The following is a 16,869-nucleotide window of genomic DNA, read 5'->3' as shown; positions in this document are numbered from 1 at the left end:
TATCTCTTTCTTTGCAGTGCTTTGGGTGGGCCAGCACTCTCTTCTTTTTAGTTCCATGAATAATCTTTGGTGGCAAAGATGTTTCTGCTCTTTGCTAAGGTTCTTCTCCTCTAAATACCTACATTTGATGTCTAGAATTGACTACATGGCTCTTGTTTTCTAGGTTCTCAAGAAGGACAGGCAAGCCTTGAATATTGAAGATTTCATTGGCTCTACATTTATATTCCAGCATTTTGCCGCAGATGAGTTACATATTAGTGGGAGGGTTACTTAATCTCCAGGTGAGCTTCAGTTCCCTCATCTGTCAACTGGAGGAAAGTACTACTTGTTGAAAATAAATAAATATTATACTATGTGAATTATATCTTAATATTAAAAAAATAAATTAATTTGTGTAAAGTTTCTGAGATGGAAACTTCCTTCTTTCTTTCTTCTCTCTTATATAACTACAGGCTCAAGAAGGCAGATTAAGAACTCATGTGTAGGCCAATATTTGGGGAATAGGTGGCATTATTGGAGACAGAAATGCGAAAGTATTACAAGAGACTATGGGCTTATTAATATTCTATAGCACTTTGAGCCACTTTGAATTAAAATACTTATCTGTGAAAGGTTTTATAATTCATATGACCTGAAATAATTTACACCTAATTAGATTTTGTCAACTGAATAATTCCGTCTCATGTTGCTTCCACAGAATAATTTAAGCAATTGCATTTTATTCTCAAAATAGCTGTAAATGTCAAATTAATTTTGTTGACATGATCAACATGTAGAAGAGCTACTTGGCAGAATTGTTTGTCAACTGAATATATTATGGGTCCTTATGAAATATGTGGCATGATTATGGTTTAGCTTACTTTTGCAGTTTCTTCCTTTTCTGGAAAGAAGTCATTGGCAATGATTATAAAAATTGTTCTGACATTTCTGCCCACCTGGTTAGAAACTTTTTGATATTTGGAAGTTTGTTGTTCTCCTTTCATTATGTATACAGCATCTTTCCCTTTGGGAGTTATCTTCTTCTCTGGGTGAGACTAATCCCATGTAATTGCTTTGGTGTTTGTTATGGTCTTCATTAGTGCCATGGGGCCCTTAGCTGATGCTGGCCATATATAAATTATTGCTCAGTCTCACCCTACCTCTATTTATTTTGGACCATTCCTTTCATTTGGAGAACCTCTCTGTCCTCCTCTTTGAAAATGCTGTCCAATATTAGTGTCCTTGTGGTTTATTTCTGGCTCACTCCAATAATCCCATTTGTTCTAAAATCCTTTCTCCAGTGCCTCATTCCCCACCTTCCAGCCTTCTAGCTGCTAAGGCTCAAGTCCTTTCATCTGCCAGTTTAGCTTAATCCAGTGTTTCTCTGCTTTTGTCTTATCATGGCAATGTAGAAAATGATACTCTTTGTACAGCACACTTAGATCAATAGATGAGACGTCTTTGTGCTGAAGGTAGTTGGCCCAGAGGCCATTACCAGCCTAAAATTGGAGGGGATGACTATCTTGGCATATACACTGTCCTGGAAATTCTGGCTTAACCAATCCTCAAATTAGAGCTAATCCTGGCAGATACTAGAAATGCACTTATTTGGTAATATCTGGAAGTAATCTATTTTGAGCTCAGCTAATCTGGATGAATTCAGTACTTATCCTGTGTATTTTAAATATATCTTTCAGTTTTCCTCCAAATAATTCCTATTTGTATTCGGTCATTGGGAAACTGAGATTTCTTCCTTGAATGCCTTGGGATGCTGACACCTCTTGTCAGTATTTCTCCCGAGGGGATAATAGACCAATATTTTATCTCCGGTTTCTGCTTAGGAGCTGGTATTGTCTAGAACAGTTACTCTCTCCCTGGACATCAAAAGATTGCTGTACCATTGGCAACAAGTATCAACACAGCTCCGATACTGCTGTTGGCAGTAATTATGCCCCCTACAATAATTTTGGATCCTTAAGAGACTGAATCAGTGTCCCCTTGAATTCACCTCATTAGAGATTTCGACCTTGCATGGTAGCCTCCTTGGGAGGGATGTCCCACTACAGAGTTGGCTCCTCTAGCCCTGATTATATTTCCTTTCAGCTTTTTCCAATTTCTCTTCTGACCTGCTATTGATACCCCAACATGCCTTGTAAGGCCCTCCATACTGGGTATATACTATGAATATGCAAACCATACATGTTGTATGGAATATAAACTACAGATATAAATGTGCTAATATTTGCCATAGAATTTATTGCCAAAAGATAATACCTATTCAGACTCTACAATGCACAAATAAGACCTGAATACTTCTGATTTTTGTAAGGGAGAAGTAAAAGAATTTTATAAACCATAGATCAATAACTCTACCCAGAAAAGATTTTGGAAGGTGTTACTAATGCGTGCTTTCTGGGGGCTTAGTCGAAGAAATAGTTGTCACTGAGAACCATTGTGGGTTCACATAAAATGTCACGCTATATGAGATTGTTTCCTTCAGAACAAGGATTGGTAAACTTTTTCTATAAAGAGTCAGATGGTAAATATTTTAGGCTTTTGAGGTCATACAGCCTTGGCTACAGCTACCCATCTGCCACTGCAACACACAAGCAGCCACAATGGATGGACGTGCTGTGCTCCAAGACAACAAAAACAGGTGGTGTGTGATTTGACTTGTGGGCCATGGTTTGCTGACCACTGCTTTAGAAGAATGTCTTTGGTAATGTGTACCTGGATGTCTGCAGTAATTTTACAGCTTTCATAGTGTAGTTAGGCAACATTTATAACATGTTGAATAATTATGCGAATGGTTTGTGGTTGCATGCCACAAGGCTGTGCATTTGATTCAGTTTTGTCAACATTTTTGATATGACTGAGGTCAGGGTTGGGTTGTGGATAAAATATGTAGATGGAGAGAAAGATCACTTGTATTAGGTGACAGGAGCAAGTTCCAAAGGTCTTACGTGGGAATAGTAGTTCAAAGCTAGCAGATTGAAAGGTTGAAAAGGAAGAGCTGTGAAATCCTATATCTAGAACTAAAAATGGATCTTCATAGTACAAATTCAGATTGTGAAAACATAGCTGAATAGCAGCCTGTTTGAGCAAAACTAGGAGAGTATTGAAATTAGAGTGCATGCAGAGAAGGGGTTATCCAGGTGGTTGAAGGAACTCAAAATCTTGTCCTCTTGGAAATGATTGAAAGAACTAGAGATATTTTGCCTGGAGGAATGTATGATAATTATCTTCAATTATTTAAAGGGCTGTCATATAGAAGAGGGATTGGACTTATTTTAGGGGATCCCAGCAGACACAAGTAAGAACTGTGGGTAGAAAGTTCAAGTAGATGCAATGTAACAGGTAGAACTTTCTAACAATTTGAGCTGTTCAAAGAGGGATGGGCTTTATTTCGAGGGTTTAGGTCACTGAGAATATTGTCGACACTTGTTGCTGACCTTGTAGGGATATTGTGAGAGAGTATGAACTTTGACTTATGATTGGATGAAATGCTTTTTATGGGCACTTCCATTCTGATAATGGATAAAACAGACCCAGGGCCAATGTCCTAGCAGTTGTCAGAGCCTATACCCTGATGTTTTGAGTCCTCTGCCTTGTTTATATGGTTCAAATGCTAAATGTACATATTCCATATGTAGTATCTTTACCTGACATGTTCATGTGATCATTCAGACATCCTGTTACATTCATCTTTGTCATCTCACAAAGCCAAATACATGCTGTGTACATAGTAGGAGCAAATTAGGTGCTCATTGAGGTAAATAACAACTGAGACTTATCCACATGTCTCTTTTACTGATCCTGGTTTCATAACGAAAGCTCTTGGGAAATTATCAGAAATCATAGTGCGGATTGGTAATATGTTGGCATTTAGACTGAACAGCTCTGTGTCTTCATTTCTCTCTGTGACACACAAACACAAATGCTAGTATTTTACCAGGAATGGAAGCAATCAGGCCACACTGTTTGACCAGGATTGTTTTACCTTTTGTGGATGGCTGTTCGCTGCCCCCTTTCCATTTTACTGCTTCCTGTGCAGGCCTCTTTGTTCAGTTATACTCCAGACCTTTGGATATCTGGAACATATTTTCCAGTCTTCAAAATACTATATTCCTAAAATAGTCATCTGCTCTCATTATAATTCTGGAAGATTTAATGCTGAGATTGACAGTGGATCTGCCAAGGTCTCATTTTTTGATGTTTTATACTTAGGCAAGTGGTCCAGGATTATGGCCCATTTATCACTGCATTCCACATGCTCTCTACTCAAGAGTCAGGCATGTGGTAGGTTGTCAGTGGATGTTCAGTTGTTTCCTTTAGTAGAACTCTGGTTAGTCTTTATTCCTGTATCAGCCTAATGAAGTAAAGTTTATTTGTTTATTAGAGCAGTATTTTCTTCTTGTGTGCCTACCATGCTCTACCTAACATGTATTTTCATTTTCAGAGCTATTTTCTAGCTGTGTAGATAATACCTTTGAATGCGGTGGAGAAGGGCAAAGATACAGTGGTTGAATCTCTCCCACTATGAACTTATCTTGGTTCCTCCTGGAAGGAAAGGAGGGAGCAAGGGAAGGAAGATCTGGGGAGGAAGAAAGGAAGGAAGAAGGGAGAGTGGAATTAACAAGGATGTGAGAAAGGGAGTAGACAAAGAGAGAAGCATCCTATTTTATACTGAGAAGTCTTTGGTATTGAAGGGTTTTGACTTTGTTATTGCTGTACAACTTGTGTGCCCTTCTGTATAACTTCTGGTCTTTTCCCATGTTTTCATGCCCTTTTGTGGGTAGGAGCTAAGAGAGCCTTGAGACATATCTGTATTAGAAAATATAATAGCTGTTAACATCAGGACTGTTTCTTTGCTTTTCCCCCCTCAACTGGTTTGACTCACTTGGTATAAAACCTGGTTCCAGGGTTAGCTTTGCCTAGAAAAATGTTATGTTTGCCAGTGTTTCTATAGATTCGTAACTGTCAGCCTGGTTGTGAATGAACGTACACACTTCACAGCCTTATGCATCCCTTATTCACCAATGGGAACAACCTGGATACCATTTACACAATGATAGGGAGGTAAGAGGCTTACTTTTCTAACAAAAAGGATCTTATTCTGATGTGCTGTAACCGACTTGTTAGCAATTCACAAGAACCAGTATTTAAATTTTCAGGAATTTTATAAGCCAGTTGTCATCTTTTTAAACAGCCTTAAAAATTAAGTTCCATAAACTTATTTTTATTTTTAATATAATTTACTTAATTACAATAACTATTCAGAAGTCACACTTTACTATAACCTATGACCTTGAGGCTATTGTGTGGTGGAAATACTGTAAAATGATGTGCTATTGAGCATCTCTTCCCAACTGTGCATTTAGTGACATCACTCCCATAGCTTGAATGTAGCATGACTGATTTACACACAAGTTGGTAAACAGTACAGATCCAGTCTTGATCTCTTAATTTGTTGTCAAGAATTAAACAAAACAAAAAAAAAAAAGAAGAAGAAGAAAATGTTATTAATACAGATTAAATTTAAGTGTGTTATATCTGTATCCATTACATCATGTATAGCACAATAAAATGAGTAAATTTTCTTCCTATATTAAAAATATTATCCAATTCAAGAAAAAAGATATTCATTCCATTGACAAATGAAGTTCTGACATATGTCTTAGTTGTTCCACTATAATTTTAGTGGGTTGAAAATATCAGTCAAGTTTCACATCAAAATAGAGAATTTGGGTGAAGGATAAATGAGAGTTCTTTATGCTCATCTTGCAACTTTTTCTTAAGTTTACAATTATTTCAAAATAAAGATTTAACTGACTTACTGAATAAAAAGAAATACTCATTCTTCAAATGCAACCATAGTTTGGTTGTAGATAACAGAGTCCACATAGTTCACCTTTGAAAATCAGTTGGCTGTTTGGTTGGAATTCACAATAAAGAATATTGTATACTTTATTATTATTTATAAATTATTTCCTACACACCTTTTATATCACTAAAATTTGTAGTAAATGTACGTACATGTATTCATGTATACATCTTTTCCCAGAGAGCTGGTTGTTAAGCATTACCATTTAAAATCCAAATGGGGGAGCACCTGGCTAGCTCTGTTGATAGAGTCTTGGACTCTTAAAATCCAAATGGGAATTAAGGTCAGTGATAATCTTGTGTAAATGGTGAGATTTTTGCTTTCAACATAGCAGGAGGGTCAAATGCAATATAGGATATGAAGTTGGGATTTTCGAATGCCAGCTACTATATGTAGAACTCTTTAAGGACTGTTTATTGGGCCTTTAAGCATGTCTGCCATATTCAAAATAACAGAGGGTGTTAAGAGAAGTGTTAAATATCCTTAGAACATAGGCAAGGCTTTGAAATCCAAGGTATTGAAAGATAATTGAGTGGCAAGTAGCTTCGGACACAAAGCAGGCAGTTTAGTTATCTAAAGCATTTATGTCAAGTAAATACTTGAGGATTTATCTGTTTGTGGTTTTCTCTCAGAGCCTAATTCATGAGGAGTAAGGAGCGAGGTAGGGTGGAGGTTAGCTTTTATTTTGCCTTGTTCTGAGAGATAATGCAACTGATGAAAGAAACTTAGCATTCTGGAAACATTATTATAAATGAAAAATCTTATAAAAAAGATTTTGTTTTGTTTCTTTAAAAAAAAAAAATAGGATTAGAATTTCAAAGTAAAATAGCCTGTCTCTTTCTGCTTAACCAGCTAAGACAGTTGAAGTAAAAAAATATTTTCATGAGAGAATTTTGGTTATAGAGAACAGTTATTTCAATTAATCTGTTAGACTCAATGTTGAGAAATGTTTTTGTTAATCCACTTTAGCAACAAAATGGCTTGCTGAAGTTTGTAGGTTGATTGCAAGGTGCTTTAACAACTTTGAAAGTCCCTTCAGTAAATATAAATCAGGATTTCATTAATGGAACGATAAATGTGAAGAAACAAAAATCCAGTTCATGCCAGTTAATGTTAATTTTTAGAAAAAAATATTTGGTAGATTTTCCTTTGAAGTGTGTGTGTGTGTGTGTGTGTGTGTGTGTTAAAATATTGTTTTATCTGGTGTTATATTATTCATTTGCTTTGAATATGTGTGTGAAACGGAGAACCACAATAAATATTATGGTTCCTTCTCTCCACTCTATATCTATTCCAAAACTAATTTTATTAATCCTAAGCATGTTACCGAGGAAGTAAAATGGCTTTTCAATCTTGTGTTGACTACGTGCCTACAGTGTTGAATCACTAAAACCTGGAACTTCCAAATTAAATTTTATGGATATGAATGATTTATTGTAATCTCTCCTACAAGGAAATTCCTCTTAAAAACTTTAAAAAATCAGTCTGTGTTGGGGAAGGGGAGCATTTCTAATTCAAAGCAGGAATCAGACTAAGATCACATGTCTCCGTAGAGGAAAGGGGAAGTTTTACTTGTTGCTTAATGTTTTTAAAATATTTATGGAGACAGCTGGACTTTTAGTACTTTACTTCTGGTTTTAATGATGGAATTCCCAGGGGACTAAAATCGTTCCAAACAGTCTGAACTGTGAAGTTCAAGAACAGTATATAGAGGGTCTAAAAACGTTAATTCTCCTTGAGTACTTTGAATGGGAAAGCTGGCCTTTTAGTCCTTTGTTTCTTGAACTTCCTGTTAACAGAACACCTTCTTGCCTCCTATTCAGTCCTTAACCAACGGCAGACTGACTTTTGTCTTCTCTACTAAAACATTTTCTGTATAAGGTTATCAGCAAACTATTAAGTCATAAAATCTTGTGGTTTTAATTCTCATTCATCCAGTCACTAGTCAGTGTATTCAGTGCCTGTTATGTAACTTGATGCTAGGGATGCATTGGTAATCATGGCAGATATACCCCTTTACATGGTGCAGCTTTCAGGCCTCCAACTCCGTTGACCTTCCTTTCTCAAATTTTGTGAAATCACTAAGCACTGATTTATGAAATCATTCCTTATTGGTTCTTCTTTCAGTGCTGATTCCCACTTCACCCCCATGGTTCTGCCCCTGGTACCCTCTCTTTGCTTGATAATTTATTTTCTTGCTACTTTCTGGGGGATTTCATATGGTCAAGGCTTTCACATTATCACTGCCTATACACATATGTCTATATTCAAATTAATATTTTTAATATACAACAATATTGTATAATTGTGGGCTATGGTATTTTGCTTTAGTTTTTAATAGTTTTATTGAGATATAATTGACATAATGAATGCTCATATTTAAACTATAGGATTTGCTAAGTTTTGACATAGGCATACACCCATAAGGCTTTACCCCTGTCAAGATAATAAACATCCACCACTCCCAAAAGTTTCCTATCATCCCTTTGTAATCCCTCTACCATCTTCCTACCCCTCACCCTTGCCTGTTCTTAGGCAATCACCAAAATGATTTTCTGTTAGTGTAGAGTAGTATGTACTTTCTAAAATTTTATAAAACCGGAATCATACAGTATATATTCTTTCTTCCTCTCCCTCACCCTCCCTTTTCCTCTTCCTCTCTCCCCCTCTCCCCTACCTCTCTCAGACTGGCTTTTTCACTCAGCATGATTATTTTAAGATTTATCCATATCATGATGTATATTAACAGTTCATTTTTTGTTACTGCTTGTATTATTTCATTCTATGATTACACCACAATTTATTTACACAGTTACCTGTTGATGACTGTTTGGGTTGTTTCCAGTTTTTTGTTGTTGTTGTTGTTATGAATATTTATGTACAATTGCAATATGCATTCTTTTCTCTTGGTTCAACATCTAAGAGTAGAATGGTAGGTGTATCTTAAATGTTTTAAGAAAATGCCAAAATGGTTATACTGTTATACATACCTACATACATTATATGAGAGTTCCATTGCTTCTATATCCTTTTTAATACTTGATGATTAGTCTCTTTCATTTTAGTCATTTAATAATTGGATAGTGGTATCTCATTGTGGTTTTGAATTGCATTTACCCAATAACAAATGATGTTAAACATCTTTTCATGTGCTTATTTGTTTATTTGTCATCAGTATGTCATTTTTGGTGAACTATCTGTCAAATCTCTTTCCAATTAAAAAAATAGACTGTTGTTTTTTAGAATTATTTAGTTCCAAGAGTTCTTTATTATGGATTGAAGAACTTTATCAGATATATAATTGGAAAATATTTTCTTCCAGCTTGTGGTTTATCTTTTTCTTCTCAAGAGTGTCTTATAAAAGCAGAGTTTTAAATTTTGATTAACTCTAATTTATGAGGTTTTTTTTTTTTTGGATTATTTTTTGGGTGTCCTATCTAAGAAATCATTTGTAATCCAAAGCTGCAAGGTTTTTCCTGTTTTCTTCTGGAAGAGTTATGCTTTTAAATTTAACATTAAGGTCTCTCACCATTTTGAATTAATTGTTGTATATCATGAAAGGTATTGAATTCATTTTCCTTGTTGCACATATGTATCAAATTGTTCTAGCACCCTTTGTTGAAAAGACCGTGCTTTTCCCTCTGAATTGCCTTTGCATCTTTGTCAAAAATTAGTTGTCTGTGTTTGTCTAATCTTGGAGTCTCAGTGTGTTCCATTGATCAATTTGTCTATCTTAGGGTTGCTACTACCATGGGCCAAATACAACTTATAGCCCGTTTTTGTATAACCTCTGAGTTAAGCAAGGGTTTACATTGCTGAAAGTTTGAAAAAAAAAAAAGAACAAAAGAAAGAAGAAAAGGAGAAAATGTGACGGAGACCATATGTGGTCTGCAAAGCCTAAAATATTTACTATCTGGCCCTTCTCTAAGAAAAATTTCCTAAACCTGGGCTGTCTTCATGTCAATACCACATGTCTTGATTACTTTATAATATATTAGCTCTACAATATCTTGAAATCAGATAGTATTAATCGTCCAACTTCTTTCTTTTTCAAAATTATGTTGGTCCTTTGCATTTTCACATGAATTTTAGAATCACTTTGTTAGTTTCTTCAAAACCCACTGGAATTTTGATTTAGATTGTATTGAATGTATAGAGCAATTTTGGAAAAGTTAACTTCTTAGCAATGTTGAGTCTTTTCACTCATGATGTAGTATATTTCTTTAGGTTTTCTTTAATTTCTCTCAAATATGCTTCGTAGTTTTCAGTGTACAGATCTTTTACATCTGTTGTCAGATTTATCACTACATATTTTTATGTTGTTATAAATGGTATTATTTAATAACATTTAATAATGGTTCCTTGCTAGTATATACATATACAGTTGATTTTTATATATTTATCATGTGTCCCGTAACCTTAATAAACTCACTTATCTGTTCTAGTTGCTGTTTTGTGGATTCATTTGTATTATACATATAATCAGCAATGTCATCTGTAAATTACAGACAGTTTTACTTCTTTTTAAATCTGGACACCTGTAATTTCTTTTTCTTATCTTATTGCGCTGCCTAAAATCTTCAGTGTAGTGTAGAATAAAAGTGGTAAGAGTGGATATCCTTATCATTTTACTGATCTTAAGTGAAAGTCTTTGGTTTCCCACCACTATTTAGAATATTAGCCATAGGTTTGCCACAGATGCCCTCATGAAGTTAAGAAAGCTTCCTTCTGTTTCTTGTTTGCTGAGAAATTGTTTTTCAACAATGGATACTAGATTTTTGTCAAATGCTAGTTATGAATCTATTGACCATTTTTTTTTTTAGCCTGTTAATATGACAAATTTTACTGATTGATTTGCAAATATTAAACCAACCTTTTATCCTGAGATAAGCACCATTCCATCATGATGTGGTGGGGTTTTTTTGTTGTTGTTCTTTGTATTTGGTAGTATATGATTATTCTGTCATTGTTTTCTTTCAGTTACTTTTGCTTTGCTGTTGGGATAATTCTGGCATTATAGAAAACCAGCTTTCTGAAAGAGTCTGTGTAGTACTTGATATTTTCTCCTTAAATATTCAGTAGGTTCTAACAGGGAAGTTGTCTGGGCCTATAATTTTCTTGATGGAAAGATTTTAAACTACAATTTTTTTTTTTTAATAAATGAAGGACTGTTCAGGTTTTTCATTTTTTCTTGAGTAAGCTTTGGTAGCTTGTATCTCTCAAAGGATTTGTCCATCTCAAATTTATTAACTTAAAATTGTTTATACTATTTCCTTCCTATATTTTACATATTTGCTTAATATTTCTAGAATCTGCTCTGATGTGACCTTTGTAATGTTTGATGTTAGAAATTCATGTTTTCTCCACCCCCCCCCCCTTTTTTTGGTTAGTCTGGCTAAAAATTTATCAATTTCACTGATTTTTCTCAAAGAACCAGCTTTTGGCTTTATTGATATTCTTTATTGTTTTTCGGTTTTCTCTTTCACTGATTTCTGGTATTATTTTCTTTCTTCTTCTTTTGTTTCTATTCGATCTTTTCCTAGTTTCTAATGGTGGAAGCTGAGGGCATTGATCTGAAATCTTTCTTTTCAAATAAAGATAGCACTACGAATTTCCCTCTTAAGCACTGCATTAGGTTTATTCTATAGATTTTGATGTGCTCTGTTTTCGTATTTATTTAAATCAAAATACTTCCAAATTTCTCATTTAATACTGTTTTCAGAGGATGTACTTTGTATCGCTTGAATACTTTTATATTTATCAAGACTTAGAGCCTAGAATATGGTCTGTCTGGGTAAATATTCCATGTGTGTACTCTGCTATTGTTGGAGTATTTTATAAGTGTCAATTCTTGTTGATAGTGTTCTTCAAATCTTCTGTAGCTTTCCTGGTGATCTATTTATTCTATCAACTATTAAGAAAGGGTTATTGAAATCTTTGACTCTATTCGTATGTGTGTCTATTTCTCTTTTCAGTTCTATCAGTTTTTGCTTAATTTATTTTGAAGCTTTGTTATTAGATAAATATCCATTTAAGATTATGTTCTCTTGATGAATTGACTCTTATTATAAAATATTCTTTTCTCTAAAATGTACTTCGTTTAATATTAATATACCTACTCCAGTTTTTAAAATTAGTATTAGCAGAGAAAAGTTCCACAGGCAATAGTCAAATCCCCCAAATCATGAGTGTGCCTTTTATAGGTCTGTGACTAAGAAGATGGTGGTATAAAAGCATAGTTTCAGCAGTACATTTTCATGCTCTTCCTTTTTAGTAAACCAGCTCTGACAGCTGAAAAGAAATCTGTACTATAGCTCAGATTTCCTATTTTAGGCATATTTTAGCCATAAATTTAATTATCACAAGAATTTTCAAAAGACTCCAACTTTTTCTGCACTTGGTACCAGAGGATACCAAGTTCTATTTTTGAGCTGATAAAATCCTCCTTCTGAAAGCATTTGTTTATTATATTACAGCTTCACATGAGCTGAGCTCCATCCTGACCCCGTGTTAAGTGTCTGTGGTAGATTTCATTACATCCATATACTGGAAGTCCTGCCAATATACTGGCAGCAAAATCCTAGTGGAAAATAAATGGCAATAAAAAAGAGAAATGATAGCCTGTGTGAGTGGTGAGGAGCACAGCTTTATTGAGACTGGACAACCCCAGAGTAGTGACTTGGCATGCAGACATGAGCTTAAGAGAGTGTGAGTGAAAGCTGATATTGGAATAACGACTCTGTGGCACAGACATGGGAATAATTTAATTAATTGCACTGAAATTTCTTTGATGAATAGTTATGTGGTGATAAGCATGAGGTCGAACAGCAGAAATGAGTTTCAGCTTTTTAATGGGCCAGCACAGCTGCAGTTTTGGATGCCTTCCCACTTTATTTTTCCCTGCAAGCTCTCTGCCGCTTGCTCATCCATTTCTCTCCAGCTAAGCGCACCACTAGCAGGGCTCCCTCTCCATGTTTGCTGAGCTGAGGGGCAAGTACATTTGGCCATGGGAAGCAGGCTGGCGACCTTTGAAATGAAAACAAGATCAAACAAGAATGGTGGGATGATTTCCTTATGATGGCTGCACCTCCCCTCCTCCCCAAATCTCTAGGATGCTCTTGCAGAGTCTCTGCTGCTAAGTTATATAAAGATTTTAATAAAAATTTCTTGTCCCTGGAGAAAGAGGCATGTCTTTGTTGTCAGGGAGCTAGAGGGAAATGAGCAATGCAGCCCAGCTGGAGCTCTAGCATTAATCCCATGATTCGGAGCCCGTATTTTCAGACAGATCAATTACTTATGGCTGTAACCAATCTCTCACCATTTTCTTGCTGTGCAGGGCTCCATTTCCAGGCTTGGCAGCTGACATAACCTTCCAACTTGATAGAACTTCAGCTGCATCCCTTCAGGTCTGTGGCCTCTATTCAGTGAGGTTATACACATGAGTTGTTAAATAAAAATCAAAAGTCAAAAATTGTGGGTGGTTATCTCTGCTTGGCTCAGTAACACCCATGGATCTAGGCAACATTTTTAGTTGGATTCTTTTTTTTTTTTTTTTTAACAAGATGAATGATTCATTTGTCTTACTTTCTTTACTTTTATGGGTAGGCTTTGCATGAGAGAAAAACCTTCTCTAAAGGGAAAAAATTATCCACAGTGGATACACTTGTTATCAGTTTGTAAGTCGAAAGATTATCTCAGAATAGAGAAAAAGGAAATTATGAGGAGACATGAAGGGCATGTACAGGTGAGCTGTGTCTAATGCATTTCACACAGTCACCCCTTTTCAGCTTCGAGGCTGCCTTGTCTTAAGGCCAGGAGATTGTATATCAAAAAATGTGACCCTTGCTAGCACACAGGTGGCAGAGAACACGTAAGCTGTTTACAGAGTATGTCAGTGTGTGAATATAGAACTTCTGTCAAGTATCTAAATTCAACAGGCTTTGAGGACTTTACCCAGAATTGATTTAGTGACTGGAAGACATACTGCTTTGTGTATTGAAGCTTTCATAGGTAGGTCAAGACAAGTCAGCCTTCCTGGAAGAAGTGATTTGGGGCCAGATGGAGGAAATCACAGAGTTTTGTGATTTGACTCACTTTGGACACACAGATGTGTGTGTGGCTCTTAGAACAGCACACACTGCCTGCCGCTCTGTGCTCTCCCCTCTTGTCCGCCACTCATTTCCATTTCCCTGACGTGCGGCCCTTTGAGGACATTTCTATTTTCCTGGTAGTAACCAAATGTAAAAAACTTACTGGAAGGAAAAAGGAACATGTTGACATTTAGAGGAGATAAATAGTTTAATGTTCCACCTAGGGGGATTTTTGTATTTATATACATATTTGCGTGTATGCCATGGGTGCTTGTTTTGTATATTTCCAAATGCTCTGCAAGCCTTGAGCTACTTGGGGCCCATTACTAGTGTGTCCTTTTGGAACACACATTCATGAACTCTGTTAACAATTAAGGAGGTGAATCCCTGCTGGTGCAGACTGGCAGCCACACATTCCCCTTGGGCTTGTATTACTTTGGATTGATTCTAAAGAAGCAAAGGAAACATGCAGAACACACTTGTTTGATTTGAAAGTTAAAAACTTGTCTATGCCTGTTTTCCTCTCTCTTTTTACTCCAGCCTTTCCTAGGCATCTCAACGTGAATAGTAAAACATAATTCATGCAGCACAGTAAGGTGCTGCCCCCAACTCTTGCCCTGCTCTGGGCTTGGTTTTTTGTGGGTCTGCATTTTATTATGATTCACTACATAGTATAGAAAAGAGTCATTGGTAGCCATGCATGACAGTCCCTGATCCTCAAAGCCTGCCAACAACTGAAAGTTTGAGAAAGAAATGAAAATGGAGGAGGGTGAGATTTATAGTGAGTTCAAGTTGCCTTTTTCCTCCTTGGAATATTGCCCATTTTATTAGGAGTTATTTAGTGAAACAAAGTGCAGTGGTAGCTTGGAGAAATTGTGGATAGTTTCCAGCAGCCAAAAAAAAAAAAAAAAAAAAAAAGCTTAGGCGTGTAAGCCTTCTCCCTTGGTTGCAGTTAGGAAGCCAGTTGACAGTATAATAGGCTTTTGGAAGTGGGTGCAATGGTTTGTGTGTTCTGTTTGATGTTGCAAATACCAGGCCCTCAGGGAGATCTGCAAAGAGGATGTTCTGTTCTTAAAGAAAGGAAAAGATTAACCTGAAACGTGAACTGAAAAACTCCTGAATTCTAAAGGACTTAGGTGCAACCAAGGCATGATCTCATTCACTTCTATGGAAACTACATTTGGCAAGCTGCCTGCTACAGACAAGCAGAGGGCTGGGGAAATATTTTTTAATGATTTTGATTAATTAAGGGCGGTCACCAGTAAATTTGAGAATTAGATCACAGATTAAGGATGTGTGTATGTGTGTGCGTACGTGTGTGTGTTTATGGTTTACGTGATTTAAGGCTTTCTTTGTAGACATGTGTATACTCATACACACATAAAAGACATAAACCAAGAAATCTTGGAACCTACTTAATAATACTTTTCTTCATATCCAGAAATAATGCTCCATAATGCTCATTATGAGAAGATATTACACTTCTCTATTTTAGAGATATCTTTAGGAATGGTAATGAATGAACATTAAGCTAGTTATGTCATTCATGAATATAATGCATTAATTTAGCAAACATTTATTGAGTATCTCTTATATGCCAGGTACTGTGTTAGGCACTGGAGATATAATGGTAAAAAAAAAAAAGATATATAGTCTTGGTTCTACTGTAGTTTATAAGCTGTTATAGAGAGACTGAAATTAATAATTTAACTGTACTGACAGTTTTTATATTGGTTTTGTATTCAATCAAAATTTATTAAGCACTTTGACTAATTTCTGTTGAAGCCAGCGGTTTGTAGTTTCCAAGGAATAAAGAAACCGTGTTTGGTTATGGAATTGAGCAAAGCCACCTGATCCACATAACTCTAGATATTAATTTAGCACACAGTTCTAATGACAGCAAGGTCACATTCTAGCACAACGTTCTGTTATATACGCATATACCCTGATGCAATTACTGAAGATACTGTTATATCATCCCCTTCACTGGTATCTTCACAAGGCAGGGTTCAAGAGCTAGCCTGCTTCTCCCTAGCTATGTGAACTGGGATGGCTAGTCAGCCCCTCTGAACAGTTTCATATCTGCAAAATGAAATAATTTTACTGGTTCTTAGGACTGTGAAGATTGAATAAAATCATATATGTGAAAATTCTTAGTAAGAGACTATACTCACATGAGTCTGTTTTATTTCTACTGTTACCACTTCACATTTTCTAGAGAGAATAATGCTTATTGAGGCTAACTATGTTCCATTTCCTTAAACCGAAAGAATAGCAGAAGGAAGATAATTTTGAAGTTTATGTACAAACCTGAAATTATATATTTTTCTCTAATCGTGTTTCAGAAAAATATAATGTTGATATTAGGGTAGAAATGAAGTTTTTCTAAAGGCGGAATAACTGGTGTCAACATGTACACATCATCCTTGGAATGTGACCTGTGGCACCATTGACACTAACCTTGCTATCATGCATCCTCTTTTTGTGTCTTCTATCTTGTATTATTTGTTCCCCCAAGAGAGGGATGAAATTGAAAGGAATCATTATGAATGCATTCTCATTGACCGTGTTCTGACACCTTGGTCAAGAGGTTCATACTCTGCATCATTGAACAGAGTACTATAATTAAAGTAAGAATTAGAAATATAAAGCCACACAAGAACAATTGTTATTTAAACGATGAACCTTCATGCGAGATTACCCTGGGTGATACTGATCTGTGAAGTTGTATTTTCTAGGGGGAAATCAATACGAATGAAACGAGAACTCAGTGTGCATCCTGTAGTGCGTGTTGTATCTGTATGAACTGTGATGTGATCTCTTGGTCTTTTGCATCGTTTTGTTTAAAGGCCTTACATAGCTTATTCTGTCCTTGGAGGTAGGTGACTTGCCTAAGATTTTATCCCTACATAGACT

At 35.8% G+C, this 16,869-nt stretch overlaps 1 protein-coding gene across 6 annotated transcripts in view; it reads left to right on the top strand.

Moving 5' to 3' along the window:
- The window catches only part of AUTS2 (activator of transcription and developmental regulator AUTS2), a 1,066,702-nt gene that overhangs the window by 429,956 nt on the left and 619,877 nt on the right, over window positions 1-16,869 (top strand). The window contains exon 1 of one of the 6 annotated variants that reach the window (XM_036225388.1): window positions 228-281. The exons of the other annotated variants lie outside the window; for them this stretch is intronic. Within the exon in view, the coding sequence (XP_036081281.1) occupies window positions 243-281 (39 nt within the window). The 5' untranslated portion in view covers window positions 228-242. Of the gene's footprint in view, window positions 1-227; window positions 282-16,869 lie in introns of those variants that run through there. 6 annotated transcript variants of the gene reach the window in all.

This window comes from Rousettus aegyptiacus, unplaced genomic scaffold (genome assembly GCF_014176215.1).
Source record: "Rousettus aegyptiacus isolate mRouAeg1 unplaced genomic scaffold, mRouAeg1.p scaffold_m13_p_8, whole genome shotgun sequence".
Classification (NCBI taxonomy): Eukaryota; Metazoa; Chordata; class Mammalia; order Chiroptera; family Pteropodidae; genus Rousettus; species Rousettus aegyptiacus.
This window is presented reverse-complemented; position numbering and strand designations above follow the sequence as displayed.